At 42.6% G+C, this 15,749-nt stretch overlaps 1 protein-coding gene across 6 annotated transcripts in view; it reads left to right on the plus strand.

Annotated features, from left to right (window-relative positions):
* Positions 1 to 15,749, plus strand: part of LOC137309603 (neurofilament medium polypeptide-like) — a 78,703-nt gene that overhangs the window by 19,327 nt on the left and 43,627 nt on the right. For 2 of the 6 annotated variants that reach the window (XM_067977712.1, XM_067977738.1), the window contains exon 2: positions 4,039 to 4,146. The exons of 1 other annotated variant lie outside the window; for it this stretch is intronic. In XM_067977712.1, the coding sequence (XP_067833813.1) occupies positions 4,039 to 4,146 (108 nt within the window). Of the gene's footprint in view, positions 1 to 4,038; positions 4,147 to 7,304; positions 7,385 to 15,749 lie in introns of those variants that run through there. 3 more of the 6 variants (XM_067977721.1, XM_067977730.1, XM_067977726.1) reach the window with 2 other exon arrangements.

A 15,749-nucleotide genomic window follows, 5' to 3' on the forward strand; every position in this document is an offset into this window, starting at 1 on the left:
TCAGTGACTTGGCCTCCACAGCCTTCTGTGGTAGAGAATTCCATACGTTCACCACCCTCTGAGTGAAGAAATTTCTCCTCATCTCAATCCTAAATGTCCTACCCTGTATCCTAACACTGTGACCCCTCGTTCTAGACCCCCCCAGCCAGACCCTCCCTGCATCTAGTCTGTCTAGCACCGTCAGACTTTTATACATTTCAATGAGATCCTCTCTCATTCTTCTAAACTCTAGTGAATACAGGCCTAGTGGACCCAAATTCTCCTCAGATGACAGTCCTGCTATCCCAGGAATCAGTCTGGTGAGCCTTGGCTGCGCACTCCCTCTATGGCAAGTATATCCTTTCTGAGGTAAGGAGACCAAAACTGCACATAATACTCCAGGTGTGGTCTCACCAAGGCCCTCTATAACTGCAGTAAGATATCCTTTCTCCTGTAATCAAATCCTTTTGCAATGAAGGCCAGCATGCCATTTGCCTTCCTAACTGCTTGCTGCATGTTTGCTTTTAGTGACTGGTGTACAAGGACACCCAGGTCCCTTTGTACATCAACATTTAAAAAATACTCTGCCTTTCTGGTTTTCCTTCTGAAGTGGATAACTTCACATTTATCCACATTATACTGCATCTGCCATGTATTTGCCCACTCACTCAACTTATCTAAACGCCTTGAAGCCTCTTTGCATCCTCCTCACAACTCACAATCCCGCCTAGTTTTGTGTCGTCAGCAAACTTGGAAACATTACATTTGGTTTCCTCATCCAAATCATTGATATAGCTTGTGAATAGCTGGGGCCCAAGCACTGATCCCTGCGGTACCCCACTAGTCACTGCCTGCCACCCGAAAAAGACCCATTTATCCCTACTCTATGATTCCTGTCTGTTAACCAATTTTCAATCCATGCCAGTATATTACCACCAATCCCATGTGCTTTAATTTTGCACGCTATCCTCTTATGTGGGACTTTTTCAAAGGCCTTCTGAAAATCCACATCCACTGGTTCTCCCTTATCCTATCGGTTACGTCCTCAAAAAACTCCAGTAGGTTTTTCAAACAAATCACTAAAAGTATTGACGCAGGTTAATACAGCCATAAAAAAAGCAAACCAAGCATTGGGGTTCATTTCTCGAGGGATAGAATTGAAAAACAGAGAAGTTATGTTAAACTTGTTTAGAAGCTTGGTTAGACCACACTGGGAGTACTGTGAACAATTCTGGTTTCCATAGTATAAAAAAGGATTGATATTAAGATAAAAGATTTATTAGGATGGTACCAGAACTGAGAGGTTACACCTATCAGGAAAGACTGAGCCGGCTGGGGCTTTTTTCTCTAGAAAAGAGAAGACTGAGGGATGACCTGATAGAGGCCTTTAAGATTATGAAAGGGTTTGATAGGGTAGATGTAGAGAAGATGTTTCAACTTGGGGGGACCAGAACCAGGGGCCATAAATATAAGATAGTCAATAATAAATCCAACAAAGAACTCAGGAGAAACTTCTTTACTTCTTTACCCAGAGAGTGGTTAGAATGTGGAACTCGCTACCACAAGGAGTAGTTGAAGCGACTAGCAAATGGAATTAATAGGAAGCCAGGTGAACACATGATGGAGAAAGCAATAGAAGGATATGTTGATAGGGTTAGATGAAGTAGGGAGGGAGGAGGCTCGTATAGAACATAAACACCGGCATGGACGTGTTGGGCTGAATGGCCTGTTTCTGTGCCATACAATCTATGTAATTCTATGTAAAAGGGGTACCTTTCAGCATTGAGGGGATATGGGTGTCTATATGCATTGAGTTGGGATATGGATGATCTGCAGTGAGTTGGGATATGGATGTCAATATGCAGTGATTTGGGATATGGATGATCTGAGTGAATTGGGATATGGGTGACTATGCAGTGAGTTGGGATATGGGTGATTTGCAATGAGTTGTGATACGGCGGTCTATATGCAGTGAGTTGGGATATAGCTGTCTATATGCAGTGAGTTGGGATTTGGGTGATCTGCAGTCAGTTGGGTTATGGGTGTCTATATGCAGTGAGTTGGGATATGAGTATCTAGATGCAATGATCTGTAGTGAATTGTGATATGGGTGTCCATATGCAGTGAGTTGCAAAATGAATGTCTATATGCAGTGAGTTGGGATATGGGTGATCTGCAGTGATTTGGGATATGGGTGATCTGCAGTGAGTTTGGATATGGATGTCTCTGCAGTGAGTTGGATATGGGTGTATACAACCATTTTTGGCGTCAAAAATTGGTACGCAAAATGGTAATTGAACGGGAGGCCTTCAAAGAGATGATGGTTTGAGTACAGAGTAGACACATTCCCACGAAGGGGGAAGGTAGGGCATGCAAAGCTGGAGCTCCCCGGATGAGTAAAGATATAGAGATTAGAATGAAACAGAAAAAGGAGGCTTATGACAAATGTAAGGTTTATAATACTGTAGAAAACTAAGCTAAATACAGAATATACAGTGCAGATCTAAAAAAAGGACTAAGAGGGGCAGCGAGAGAGTATGAGAATAGATTAGCGGCTAATATAAAAGGGACCCAAAAGTCTTTTATAAACATATAAATAGTAAAAGGGTAGTCAAATTAGGGACAAAAAAAGATCATCTTGTGGAGGCAGATGGTATGGCTGAGGTACTAAGTGAATACTTTGCGTTGGTCTTCACTAGAGAAGAGGATGCTGCCAATGTAGCAGTAAAAGGAAGAGGTAGTAGTGACATTGGATAGGATGAAAATAGACCAAGCGAAGGGGTACTTAAAAGGTTGGCAGTACTCAAAGTAGTACAGTCATCCGGTCCGGATGGGATGCATCCAAGGTTATTGAGGGAAGTAAGGGTGGAAATTGCAGAGGCTCTGGCCACAATCTTCCAATCCTCCTTAGATAATAGGGGCTGTGCCAGAGGACTGGAGGATTTCAAATGTTACACCACTGTTCAAAAAAGGGAAGAGGGATAAACCCGGCAATTACAGGCCAATCAGCCTAACGTTGGAGGTGGGGAAACTTTTGGAGACAATAATCCAGGTCAAAATGAATTGGCACTTGGAAAAATATGGGCTAATAAATGAAAATCAGCACAGATTTTTTAAAGGAAAATCGTGGTTGACTAACTTGATTGAGTACTTTGATCAAGTAACGGAGAGGGTAGTGCGGTTGATGTTGTGTATATGGACTTTCAAAAGGCATTTGATAAAGTACCACACAATAGATTTGTAATCAAAATTAAACCTTGTGGGATTAACAGGACAGTGGTAGCATGGATACAAAATTGGCTAAGGGACAGAAAGCAGAGTAGTGGTGAACGGTTGTATTTCAGACTGGAGGGACGTATACGGTGGCGTTCCTCAGGAGTCAGTATTAGGACCATTGCTCTTTTTGATATATATTAATGACCTGGAGTTGGGTATAGAAGTATAATTTCAAAGTTTGCAGATGATACGAAACTCGGCAATGTGCAGGATAGTAACAGATTTCAGGAGGGCGTAGCCAGACTGGTTTGACAATGCTCCTGTGAAGCACCGTGGAACATTTTATTATGTTAAAGGCACTATATAAATGCAAGTTGTTGTTCTAGCTCTGCAACCTTCCTCTGATTCTGGCCTCCTATGTATCTGCCATTGCCCTATTAATGCTGTGCCTTCAGCTGCCTCAGTCCCACCATCTGGCATTCCCTCCTTAAACACCTTTGCCTCTTCATCTCCCTCTCCTCCTTAAAACCCACCCCTTTCACCAAGCTTTTGCCCACCCTCCCAAATTTCTCCTTTGGCTTGATATCCGTATTTTTTTGTTATGCCTCTGTGATGTATTCAAGATGCTATTAAATGCAAATATACGTGCATTTGAAGGTCGTGCTGAGATAATTTTTTCCAGGATTCATGGTTCCTGTGACATTGTAATGACAAGTCAGAGGCAGTGATTAAATGTTTGTGCTCCAGACAGATTTTTCAGAAAATCATTGCAAACTTCTTTTTGCCTTCTTTGTTGGTGCTTATTTTATTAGTAATAATTCAACTTTGTTTTTCTCTGGGAAGGTGGGAATCACCAAAGTTGTGGACTTTCCCAAGGCTACAGGGGATAGTGAAACAAAAATAAAAAATACTGGAAACACTCAGCAGATCAAGCAGCTTCTTAAAGAAAAGGTATGGGTATCCTTGTGCCCTGTAGTGCATGTGATGAATTGGGTTTCCTTGGAAAAATTACTCAAAAAGTACATAGCAGTATCCAACTGGTACTAACTATTGGCTTAGGTGCTTCCACAGTGACATCCAGGCTGATGCTTAATGACATTATGAGTTAATCTTTAAGCCACTTCTTGACATTTCCGAGATCTCTGGGCTGCTCCAATTCTGGCTTTTTGTGCAACACTGATTTTTATCGTTCCACCATTGGCGGCCATGCCTTCAGCTGCCTAGGCTCTGGAATTCCCTCCCTAAACCTCTTTGCCTCTCTATCTCTCTCTCCTCCTTTAGGCGTTTGATAAAGTGCTATATAATAAAATTGAAGCCCACAGGATAAAAGGGGCAGTGACAACATGGATACGAAATTGGCTAAGTAATAAGAAACAGAGGATAGTGATGAACGGCTGTTTTTCAGACTGGAGGAAGTTATGCAGTGGTGTTCCTCAGGGTTCGGTACTGGGATCGCTGCTTTTCTTGATATATATTAATGACTTGGACTTGGGTGTACAGGACAAGTTGAGAAAGCAGTTAAGAAAGCATACGGGATCCTGGGCTTTATTAATACAAAAGCAAGGAAGTTATGTTAAACCTTTTTAAATCACTGGTTAGGCCTCAGCTAGTGTATTGTGTTCAATTCTGGGTACCACACTTTAGGAAGGATGTCAAGACCTCAGAGAGGGTGTAGGAGAGATTTATTAGAACGGTGCCACGGATGAAGGACTTCAGTTATGTGGAGAGATTGGAGAAGCTGGGGTTGTTCTCCTTAGAACAGAGAAGGTTAAGGGGAAATTTGATAAAGGTGTTCAAAAACATGAACGGTTTTAACAGAGTAAACAAGGAGAAACTGTTTCCAGTGGCAGACGGGTTGGTAACCAGAGGACACAGATTTAAGATGATCGGCAAAAGAACCAGAGGCAACATGAGGAAACATTTTTTTATGCAGCAATTTGAAATAGCCTGGAATGCACTGCCTGAAAGGGCGGTGGAAGCAGATTCAATAGTAACTTTCAAAAGGGAATTGGATAAATACTTGAAGGGAAAACATTTACAGGGCTATGGGGAAAGAGCAGGGGAATGGGACTAATTGGATAGCTCTGTGAAAGAACCGGCACAGGTACAATGGGCAAATCGCCCCCTCCTATGCTGTACCTACTATGATATCTCGACATGGCTTGGTGTCAAATTTTTGTCTGATAATGCTCCTGTGAAGAGCGCTTGGGACTTTTTACTACGCTTAAGGCGCCATATAAATGTAAATTGTTGACGTGTTATTTAGAGCAGCACCATTTTCGGAGAAAAGAGCCTAAATATTTGGCCTTCGTTGGCAGGAATTAAATTAAAAATGATGGTTAAAGGTTCAATTTTGGATAAAAGATTAGGCACACTCTTTGTACTGGGAAAAAATACACTTTTAAATGGAACGTTAATGGTTTTATTCTCTGTTAGCACCGACATAGGATGATGGGATACTTAATGTTTTTGGCAGTGATTTCATTTGTTCAGATGATACTACAAACTGAATTGTTCACAGTGATCTTATTCACAATCCTGCTTGGAACTTGAGACTTTGCCACGCTGAAGAGTAGGTGGGAAAGTTTTATTCTCGTTTTATCCAATGTCTCAACACTGTCAGGTGTTTAATGGTCAGAATGTTGCACGATCTGTGATTTCTGAACTGAAAAATGACTGTGAGGCAATAATGGAACTTTATAAAATGATAAAGCAATTAATTAGCAAAAACAAGCAATCTGTATATATTGTAATGAGAACATAAAAGTTCAAACCAAATCGTGCTCCCTAGGTTACTTAGTAATGGTGCCTGTTACATAATGACAAGTTAGAGGTGTCGTAACTTATTCATAACAGACCAGAACGTGGTTAGAATGTGGAACTCACTACCATATGGAGTGGTTGAGACATATAGTATAGATGCATTTAAAGGGAACATAGGAACAGGAGTAGGCCATTCAGCCCCTCGTGCCTGCTCCGCCATTCGATAAGGTCATGGCTGATCTGTGATCTAGCTCCATATACCTGCCTTTGGCCCATATCCCCTAATACCTTTGGTTGCCAAAAAGCAATCTATCTCACATTTAAATTTAGCAATTGAGCTAGTATCAATTGCCATTTGTGGAGGAGAGTTCCAAACTTCTACCACCATTTGTGTGTAGAAATGTTTTCTAATCTCGCTCCTGAAAAGTCTGGCTCTAATTTTTAGAGTGTGCCCCCTACTCCTAGAATCCCCAACCAGCAGAAATAGTTTCTCTCTATCCACCCTATCCGTTCCCCTTAATATCTTATAAACTTCGATCAGATCACCCCTTAACCTTCGAAACTGTAGAGAATACAACCCCAATTTGTGTAATCTCTCCTCGTAACTTAACCCTTGAAGTCCGGGTATCATTCTAGTAAACCTACGCTACACTCTCTCCAAGGCCAATATGTCCTTCCGAAGGTGCGGTGCCCAGAACTGCTCACAGTACTCCAGGTGCGGTCTAACCAGGGTTTTGTATAGCTAGATAAGTACATGAGGGAGAAAGGAAGAGAAGGATATGTTGATAGAATGTGATGAAATACGGTAGGAGGAGGCTTATGTGGAGGATAAACACTGGCATAGACCATTTCGGCCGAAAGGCCTGTTTCTGTGTTGTTAATTCTATATAATGTCACTAGCTCAGTTCCTGGTCTTTGCTGAGTTAAGATGATTGCAATACAATTGGCCTCAGCATCTCTGGGCTAGGAAGGGAAAACCAACCAGAGCTCCCACCCTGATTGCTAGCCAGCATCTTTTGCTAGCCAAGTGCTTATGTGTGGATGAATTAGGCTTTTGGTTGTGGTGCTGGCAACAATCAAATAGCCAGCCAACACTGGCTGTGTAGGCCTGAAGATGATGAAGGTGTGGTGAGGTATCAGAGGGTGGCTAGCAGTCATATCCGCTAGTATATGAGCATAGTACCGTATACTAGCGCAAGTCAATGCCTTTTAGAAAGGACAAAATTGGAGAAGGAAAAAGCTATCAAAGGGAAAATGGAGGAAAAAAGAGTGAGAAATAATATATGTAAGATTACAGTTGAAATCTGAAAAAAGACTAAATTAAATCTGTACTCAAACTTTTTCAGGGCTCTTGAAAGTGTGGAACAAGGTGATATGATTCTTTCTGAAGAGATCTAAAAGGAATTTTTTTTTTAGGTGTTGACAGGTAACGTATACTTCTGCATCTGACCATACAGAAGAATAGCGCTTGAGTGTTCAGTTCAGTATATTCTTTACAAAATCACCCCATTTTGATAAGGTGTCATACAGTATTAAAATGATTGATGCCTGAGATAAGATTGTACAAAAGTAATAAATTAGGATGAGAAGCCTCAAATGATAGTGAGTAGTTTACCTTGTCACTGTGGTGGTAGCTTTATTTTAGGGGCTTTCCGTCAACTATATTTAATTTTAAACTCCTTTTTGCATATTTAAGACATTTAAAATATCTTGGTACTTAGTATTCTGCAGAATTCTATGACATTGTTGGTTAAAGGCATTGGAACCAAAGTAATCTTTTATCCTAGTCATTTGCATACTTTATCCTAGTCATTTGCATACTTTTTCAAATGCTCTGACTTAAATCCAAATTGCAAACTCTGGGTGAAGATAATCCCATACGGTAGAATTTGCAGTAAGAAGGCAAAATTATTTGTTTTCAAACTTTCTCTGATGAAAAAATAGTAGCAGGCCTTATACCAATGAAATTCAAGCGACACTAACTTTCTCCACTTGTATTATTTTGGTTCTTTTGTGATATGTAACCAGCAATGTTGCTCCTGCATATCCAGGAGAGTTTTCTATATGTGTTCTGTTTCTATGATCCATTTATAGTGTATTCTATTAAACCCTTGTGGCTTTTTTTTCAGATTATTTTAAAATAAATATTTCCCATTCTGAGTACTTTACAGCAGTGCTAGTGACATGTAATTTTTTTAATTTTACATTTTAAAAAGGAGGAAAGTGAGCAATTGAGCATGTCTTGTCTATTTATACTATTTATAACTCCATTCCATAATTTTTAATTTCAAACTCTATAAACGTTAAAACTATAAAGGGGCCAAATTGAATCACCCCAAATAAATTTGATTTATGAGACTGAAATCACAGAGGAATGGTGTACAGAAACTCCCATAAAGAATTAAAAATTGGATCAGTGGTAGCAGTGGTAACCTCTGAGTCAGAAGGTTGTGGGTTCAAGACGCACTCCAGAACTTGAGCACATAGATGAAGGCTGACACGTAAGTGCAGTACTGAGGGAGTGCTGTATTGTCAGAGCTGCTGTCTTTTGGATGATAAGTTAATTTGAGCGCCTGTCTCTTTGTTCAGGTAAGCTCAAAAAATTTCATGTCGCAATTTAGAAGAGCAGGAAGTTCTCCTAGTGTCATTGGTGATTTGTGGGATCTTGCTGTTCACACATTGGCTGCCTGTTTTTGCCTTCAACAAAACTGTGATTGCATTTCAAAAGGTAGTGACTAATAAATCCAATAATGAATTTAGGAGATACTTCTTTACCCAGAGAGTGGTTAGAATGTGGAACTCGTTACTAGTTGGAGTAGTTGAGGCGAATAGCATAGAGCATTTAATGGGAAGCTAGATAAACACATGAGGAAGAAAGGAATAGAAGGTTATGCTGATAGGGTGAGATGAAGAAGGGTGGGAGGAGGCTCCTATGGAGCACAAACACCAGTATGGACCAATTGGGCTGAAAGGCCTGTTTCTGTGCTGTTCATTCTATCTAATTCTATGTAATATGTAATTAATTGGCTGTGAAGCACAATAGGACATCCTGAGGATGTGACTGGCGCTATATGAATGCAAGTTATTTCTCTCCTCCCACCCCTTTCCTTCTTCCCTCTCATCCTCAATCCCCTCAATCATGCTGGCTGCTCTCTTCTGTATCCTTTCAATAGCTGCAATATCCCTTTTGTACTGTGGTGACCAGTATTCTAAGTGCGGTTGCACCAATGATATATAAAGTGGCAGGATTACCTCATTATTTCGGCTCAGTATTGACCTTTTAATACATCCCAATATCTGACTTGCTTTACTTTCTGCCAACGAACATTGTTGCGATAGCTTCAATTTATTGCCAATCCGCACCCCCAGATTTCTTTCATTTCCAATGCACATTCTTTTCTTTCCATTTAAGCAATCGTCCCTTCCTGGATGTTTAGTCACCAAGTGAAGCATTTTGCATTTCTCTACATTGAATTTCATCTGCCACCTGTCTGCCCAATTCCCAAGTTTTATATTCAAATTCTCATCTGGCTGATCCTGTTCAGCTTTGGACTACAAAGGGGAGGAAGTTATGCTTCATTTGTATGGAGCCTTGGTCAAACCCCAGCTGGAGTATTGCATTTAGTTCTGTGCACCACACCTCAAACAGAATATATTGGCCTTGAAGGGGGTACAGTACAGGTTCACCAAAATTAAATTAGGGCTTAAAGGGTTAAATTACAACCCGTTGCATAAATTTGGCTTGTATTCCCTTGAGTTCAGAAGGTCGAGGGGTGATCTAATTGAGGTGTTCAAAATGATAAAAGCATACAATAGAGTAGGTACAGAGAAGGTAATATCCTCTGGTGGGGGAATTCAGAACAATTGAAATTGCAAGACAGATATCGACAGATTTTTGTTGGGTAAAGTAATCAAGGGATATGGATCAAAGGCAGGTAAATCGTTTGAGGTACAGATCCTGCCTCCGCTCTCATGCTGCTGAAATCTTTGTGTTTTTGTCACCAGATTGCACCACTATAATGTTCTCCATGCTGCCCTTCCATTCTCCACCCACCATTAACTTCACTGTGTCCAAAATTCTGCTACACATATCCTATCCCATACTAAATCCTGCTCACCCATCACCTCCATCCTTGCTGACCTATATTAGCTTCATTTCCCCAATGCATTAAATTAAAAATCTTTTTCCTTGTCTATAAATCTCTTCATGGCTGTGTCCTACCCTTTTTCTGCAGTATCCTTCTGTCCTTTATTTCCTCCCCCCCACCAAATGTTCTGTTCCTCTGACTCAGACCTTTTGCGCATCACCTCTTCCTTCGCTGTATCATTAGATCCCGAGTCTTTAACTATCATGACGCTACTCTCTGAAGCTCCTTCCCTGACCTCTCCACCTCTTCACCTCTCTCTCCACCTTTAAAAGTCTTCTAAAACCCATCTTTTCAACTAAGCTATTGGTTACTTTTCTAAACATCTCCATTTCTGGCTCGGGGTCCATTTTTGCTATAAATATTTGTGAAGTGCCTTAAGATGTTCTTTACATTAAAGAAGAAAGAAAGAACTTATATTTCTATAGCACCTTTCATGACCTCAGGACATCCCAAAGCGCTTTACAGCCAATGAAGTACTTTTGAAGTGCAGTCACTGTTGTAACATAGGGAACGCAGCAGCCAATGTGCGCACAGCAAGGTCTCACAAACAGCAATGAGATAATGACCAGATCATTTATTTTTAGGTGTTGGTTAAGGGATAAATATTGGCCAGGAAACCAGGAGAACTCCCCTGCTCTTAGAATCATTGAATGGTTACAGCACGGAAGGAGGCCATTCAGTCCGTCGAGTCCGTGCCGGCTCTCTTCAAGAGCAATCCAGCTAGTCCCACTCCACCGCCCTTTCCCTGTAACCCTGCAAATTTTTTCCCTTTTGAAAGCCACGATTGAATCTGCCTCCACCACCCCCTCGGGCAGTGCATTCCAGATCACAACAACTCGCTGTGTAAAAAAGTTTTTTGTCAATCACCTTAAATCTTTGTCCTTTGGTTCTTGACCCTCCGCCAATGGGAACAGTTTCTCTCTATCTACTCTGTCCCGATCCTTCATGATTTTGAATACCTCTATCAAATCTCCCCTCAACTTTCTCTGCTCTAAGGAGAACATCCCCAGCTTCTCCAGTCAATGCAAGTAACTGAAGTCCCTCATCCCTGGAATCGTTCTAGTAAATCTCTTCTGCTCCCTCTCTAAGGCCTTCACATCCTTCCTAAAGTGCGGTGCCCAGAACTGGACACAATACTCCAGTTGTGGCCGAACCAGTGTTTTATAAAGGTTCGTCATAACTTCCTTGCTTTTGTACTCTTATGCCTCTATTTATAAAGCCCAAGATCCCGTATGCTTTTTTAACCGCTTTCTCAATCTGCCCTGCCACCTTCAACAATTTGTGCACATATACCCCCAGATCTCTCTGTTCCTGCACCACATTTAGAATTGTACTCTTTAGTTTATATTGCCTCTCCTCGTTCTTCCTACCGAAATGTATCACTTCACGATTTTCTGCTTTGAATTTCATCTGCCACGTGTCCACCCATTCCACCAGCCTGTCTATGTCCTCTTGAAGTCTGTTACTATCCTCCTCACTGTTCACTACCCTTCCAAGTTTTGCAACATCTGCAAATTTTGAAATTATGCCCTGTACACCCAAGTCCAAGTCATTAATACATATCAAAAAAAGCAATGGTCCTAGTACCGACCCCTGGAGAACACCACTGTATACCTCCCTCCAGTCTGAAAAACAACCGTTCACCACTACTCTCTGTTTCCTATTACTTAGCCAATTTCATATCCATGCTGCCACTGCCCCCTTTATTTCATGGATTTCAACTTTGATAACAAGCCTATTATGCGGCACTTTACCAAACGCCTTTTGGAAGTCCATATATGCCATATCAACTGCATTGCCCTCATCGACCCACACTGTTACCTCATCAAAAAACTCAATCAAGTTGGTTAAACACGATTTACCTTTAACATATCTGTGCAGACTTACCTTTATTAATCCACATTTGTCCAAGTGCCGTTAATTTTGTCCCAGATTATCGTTTCTAAAAGTTTCCCCACCACCGAGGTTAAACTGACTGGCCTGTAGTTGCTGGGTTTATCCTTACACCCTTTTTTGAACAAGGGGTAACATTTGCAATTCTCCAGTCCTCTGGCACCACCCCTGTATCTGAGAATGATTGTAAGATTATGGCCAGTACCTCCGCAGTTTCCATCCTTGCTTCCTTCAGTACTTATCTACTTTAAGTACAGCTAGCCTTTCTGGTACCTCCTCTTTATCAATTTTTAGTCCATCCAGTATCTCATCTACCTCTTCACTTACTGTGATTTTGGCAGCATCTTCTTCCTTGGTAAAGACAGATGCAAAGTACTCATTTAGTACCTTAGCCATGCCCTCTGCCTCCATGCGTAGATCTTTTTGGTCCCTAATTGGTCGTACCCCTCCTCTTACTACCCGTTTACTGTTTACATGCCTATAGAAGTCTTTTGGATTCCCTTTTATGTTTTTTTTTATTCATTCATGGGATGTGGGCGTCGCTGGCAAGGCCAGCATTTATTGCCCATCCCTAATTGCCCTTGAAAAGGTGGTGATGAGCCACCTTCTTGAACCACTGCAGTCCGTGTGGTGAAGGTACTGTTAGGTAGGGAGTTCCAGGATTTTGACCCAGCGATGATGAAGGAACGGCGATATATTTCCAAGTCAGTATGGTGTGTGACTTGGAGGGGAATGTGCAGGTGGTGTTGTTCCCATTTGCCTGCTGCCCTTGTCGCAGGTTTGGGAGGTACTGTCGAAGAAGCCTTGGTGAGTTGCTGCAGTGCATCCTGTGGATGGTACACACTGCAGCCACAGTGCACCGGTGATGAGGGAGTAAATGTTTAGGATGGTGGATGGGGTGCCAATCAAGCAGGCTGCTTTGTCCTGGATGGTGTCAAGCTTCCTGAGTGTTGTAGGAGCTGCACTCATCCAGGCAAGTGGAGAGTATTCCATCACACTCCTGACTTGTGCCTTGTAGATAGTGGAAAGGCTTTGGGGAGTCAGGAGATGAGTCACATGCCGCAGAATACCCAGCCTCTGACCTGCTCTTGTAGCCACAGTATTTATATGGCTGGTTCAGTTAAGTTTCTGGTCAATGGTGACCCCCAGGATGTTGATGGTGAGGGATTCGGCGATGGTAATGCCGTTGAATGTCATGGGGAGGTAGTTAGACTCTCTCTTGTTGGAGATGGTCATTGCCTGGCACTTATCTGGCACGAATGTACTAGCCACTTATCAGCCCAAGCCTGGATATTGTCCAGGTCTTCCTGCATGCGGGCTCGGACTGCTTCATTACCTGAGGGGTTGCGAATGGAACTGAACACTCTGCAATCATCAGCGAACATCCCCATTTCTGACCTTATGATGGAGGGAAGGTCATCGATGAAGCAGCTAAAGATGGTTGGGCCTAGGACACTGCCCTGAGGAACTCCTGCAGCATTGTCCTGGGGCTGAGATGATTGGCCTCCAACAACCACTACCATCTTCCATTGTGCCAGGTTTGACTCCAGCCACTGGAGAGTTTTCCCTCTGATTCCCATTGACTTCAATTTTACTAGGGCTCCTTGGTGCCACACTCGGTCAAATGCTGCCTTGATGTCAAGGGCAGTCATTCTCACCTCACCTCTGGAATTCGGCTCTTTTGTCCATGTTGGGACCAAGGCTGTAATGAGGTCTGGGGCCAAATGGTCCTGACGGAACCCAATCTGAGCATTGGTGAGCAGGTGCCACTTGATAGCACTGTCGATGACACCTTCCATCACTTTGCTGATGATTGAGAGTAGACCGATGGGGCGGTAATTGGCCAGATTGGATTTGTCCTGCTTTTTGTGGACAGGACGTACCTGGGCAATTTTCCGCTTTGTCGTGTAGATGCTAATGTTGTAGCTGTACCGGAACCGCCAGTCTATTCTCATACTCTCTCTTTGCCCCACTTATTTCCTTTTTCGCCTCCCCTCTGAACCTTCTATATTCAGCCTGGTTCTCACTTGTATTATCAGTCTGACATCTGTCGTACGCCCCTTTTTTCTGCTTCATCTTACTCTCTACCTCTTGTCATCCAGGGAGCTCTGGTTTTAGCTGCCCTATCTTTCTCCCTCGCGAGAATGTATCTAGACTGTACCCGAACCATCTCCTCTTTAAATGAACCATTGTTCATTTACAGTTTTACCTGTCAGTCTTTGATTCCAATTTACTCAGGCCATATCCGTTCTCATCCCATTGAAATTGGCCCTTCTCCAATTGAGTATTTTTACTTTAGAGTGGCCCTTGTCCTTTTCCATAGCTAATTTAAACCTTATGATACAATGATCGCTGTTCCCAAAATGTTCCCCCACTGACCACATGGCTCTAGTAGTGCCACAGGATCTTTTACATCCATCTGAGAGGGCAGACAGGTTCTCAGTTTAACGTGTCATCTCCGACAGTGCAGCACTCCCTCAGTACTGCTCTGAAGTGCCAGCCTAGATTTTGTGCTGAATGCCCTGGAATGAGACTTGAACCCACAACTCTTTGTCTCAGAGGTGAGTGCTACCCCTGAGCCACAGCTGACACTGCTATGGGTGCTAAATTGCAATTTTCTTTACCTGATCGGCTGCTAGCGGGAGTCGCTTTAGCACAGAATGTGCATGAGCTTTGTTTCATCTGACAATTAAATGCAAATTAGATGTCATTGTGTCTTCATGTAATTTCATGTTCTAGATGCTGGGAATGTGCAATGCACTCAGCCTACCTATACAATAGTGCATCTTAAAGGCCAGTGATGGTCTGGCCTTTCAAGAAGCCTTGAAGGTGAACTGCTGGAATTTGATTGCTGCAAACTAAATTCTGTAAAATGAGAATACAATCGAGTAGCCCTCTGAGTTTTTTTGCAGTAGAATGAATACAATGAAATAAGACATGTTGGGAATATTTTCCCTCATTAGAGCTGATAAGCTATTCTCTGCTATTACCCACAGCCAGGTTTACAAATCCAGGCACAACTGAGCCATCCAGGATTTTCTGAAGTCCCTTATCACCAAATCACACTTTGGTCTGTCCCCTACTCCTCTGGCACCTTCTCTTCCTTTGAGCATCTCACCTTGCTCCACCCCTCTCGCCTCTCCTTTAAAATCCTTGTTCCCCACCGCCCACCCAAGTACCATGCCAAGTTTCTCACCGAGACATCATCACTGCTTTCTTCCCTCAGCCTCTGCACCGAGCGACTTCTCATCCTCGGTTATTTTAACCTCCATCTCAACTCATCATGCTCTCTCTCCTCTGAGTTCATTGCCCTCCTATCCTCCCCTAATCTCTCCCTCCATTTAAACACCCCTACCTATATTCACGACCACCCCCTCGATCTTGGTATCTCACGTGGCCTCTCTACTCCCATCTTGTCAATCACAGATAAGGCCATCTCTGATCACTTCCTTTCCACCCACAACTTCCTTCCCCCTCCCAACCCCACTTCCTTCTCTGTCCGCCCCTGGAAAAAAACTCTCCCTCAGGTCACTTACAACGGCACTTTCAAATTCCCAACTGTTTAGCTTTTAGCCCTCCGTTCACCATGACATTTCTGCAGCTACTGATCTGCTCAATCACACCCTCACCCCCACCTTTGATGCCCTTGTCCCCATCAAAACCATTACTCTCTCTCAACCTGGTCATTCCCCCTGGGATGGCTCTCATCTCCAGTCCCTTAAGTCCAAGGGACGTAGACTTGAACGTTTA

Source organism: Heptranchias perlo, chromosome 3 (assembly GCF_035084215.1).
Source record: "Heptranchias perlo isolate sHepPer1 chromosome 3, sHepPer1.hap1, whole genome shotgun sequence".
Classification (NCBI taxonomy): Eukaryota; Metazoa; Chordata; class Chondrichthyes; order Hexanchiformes; family Hexanchidae; genus Heptranchias; species Heptranchias perlo.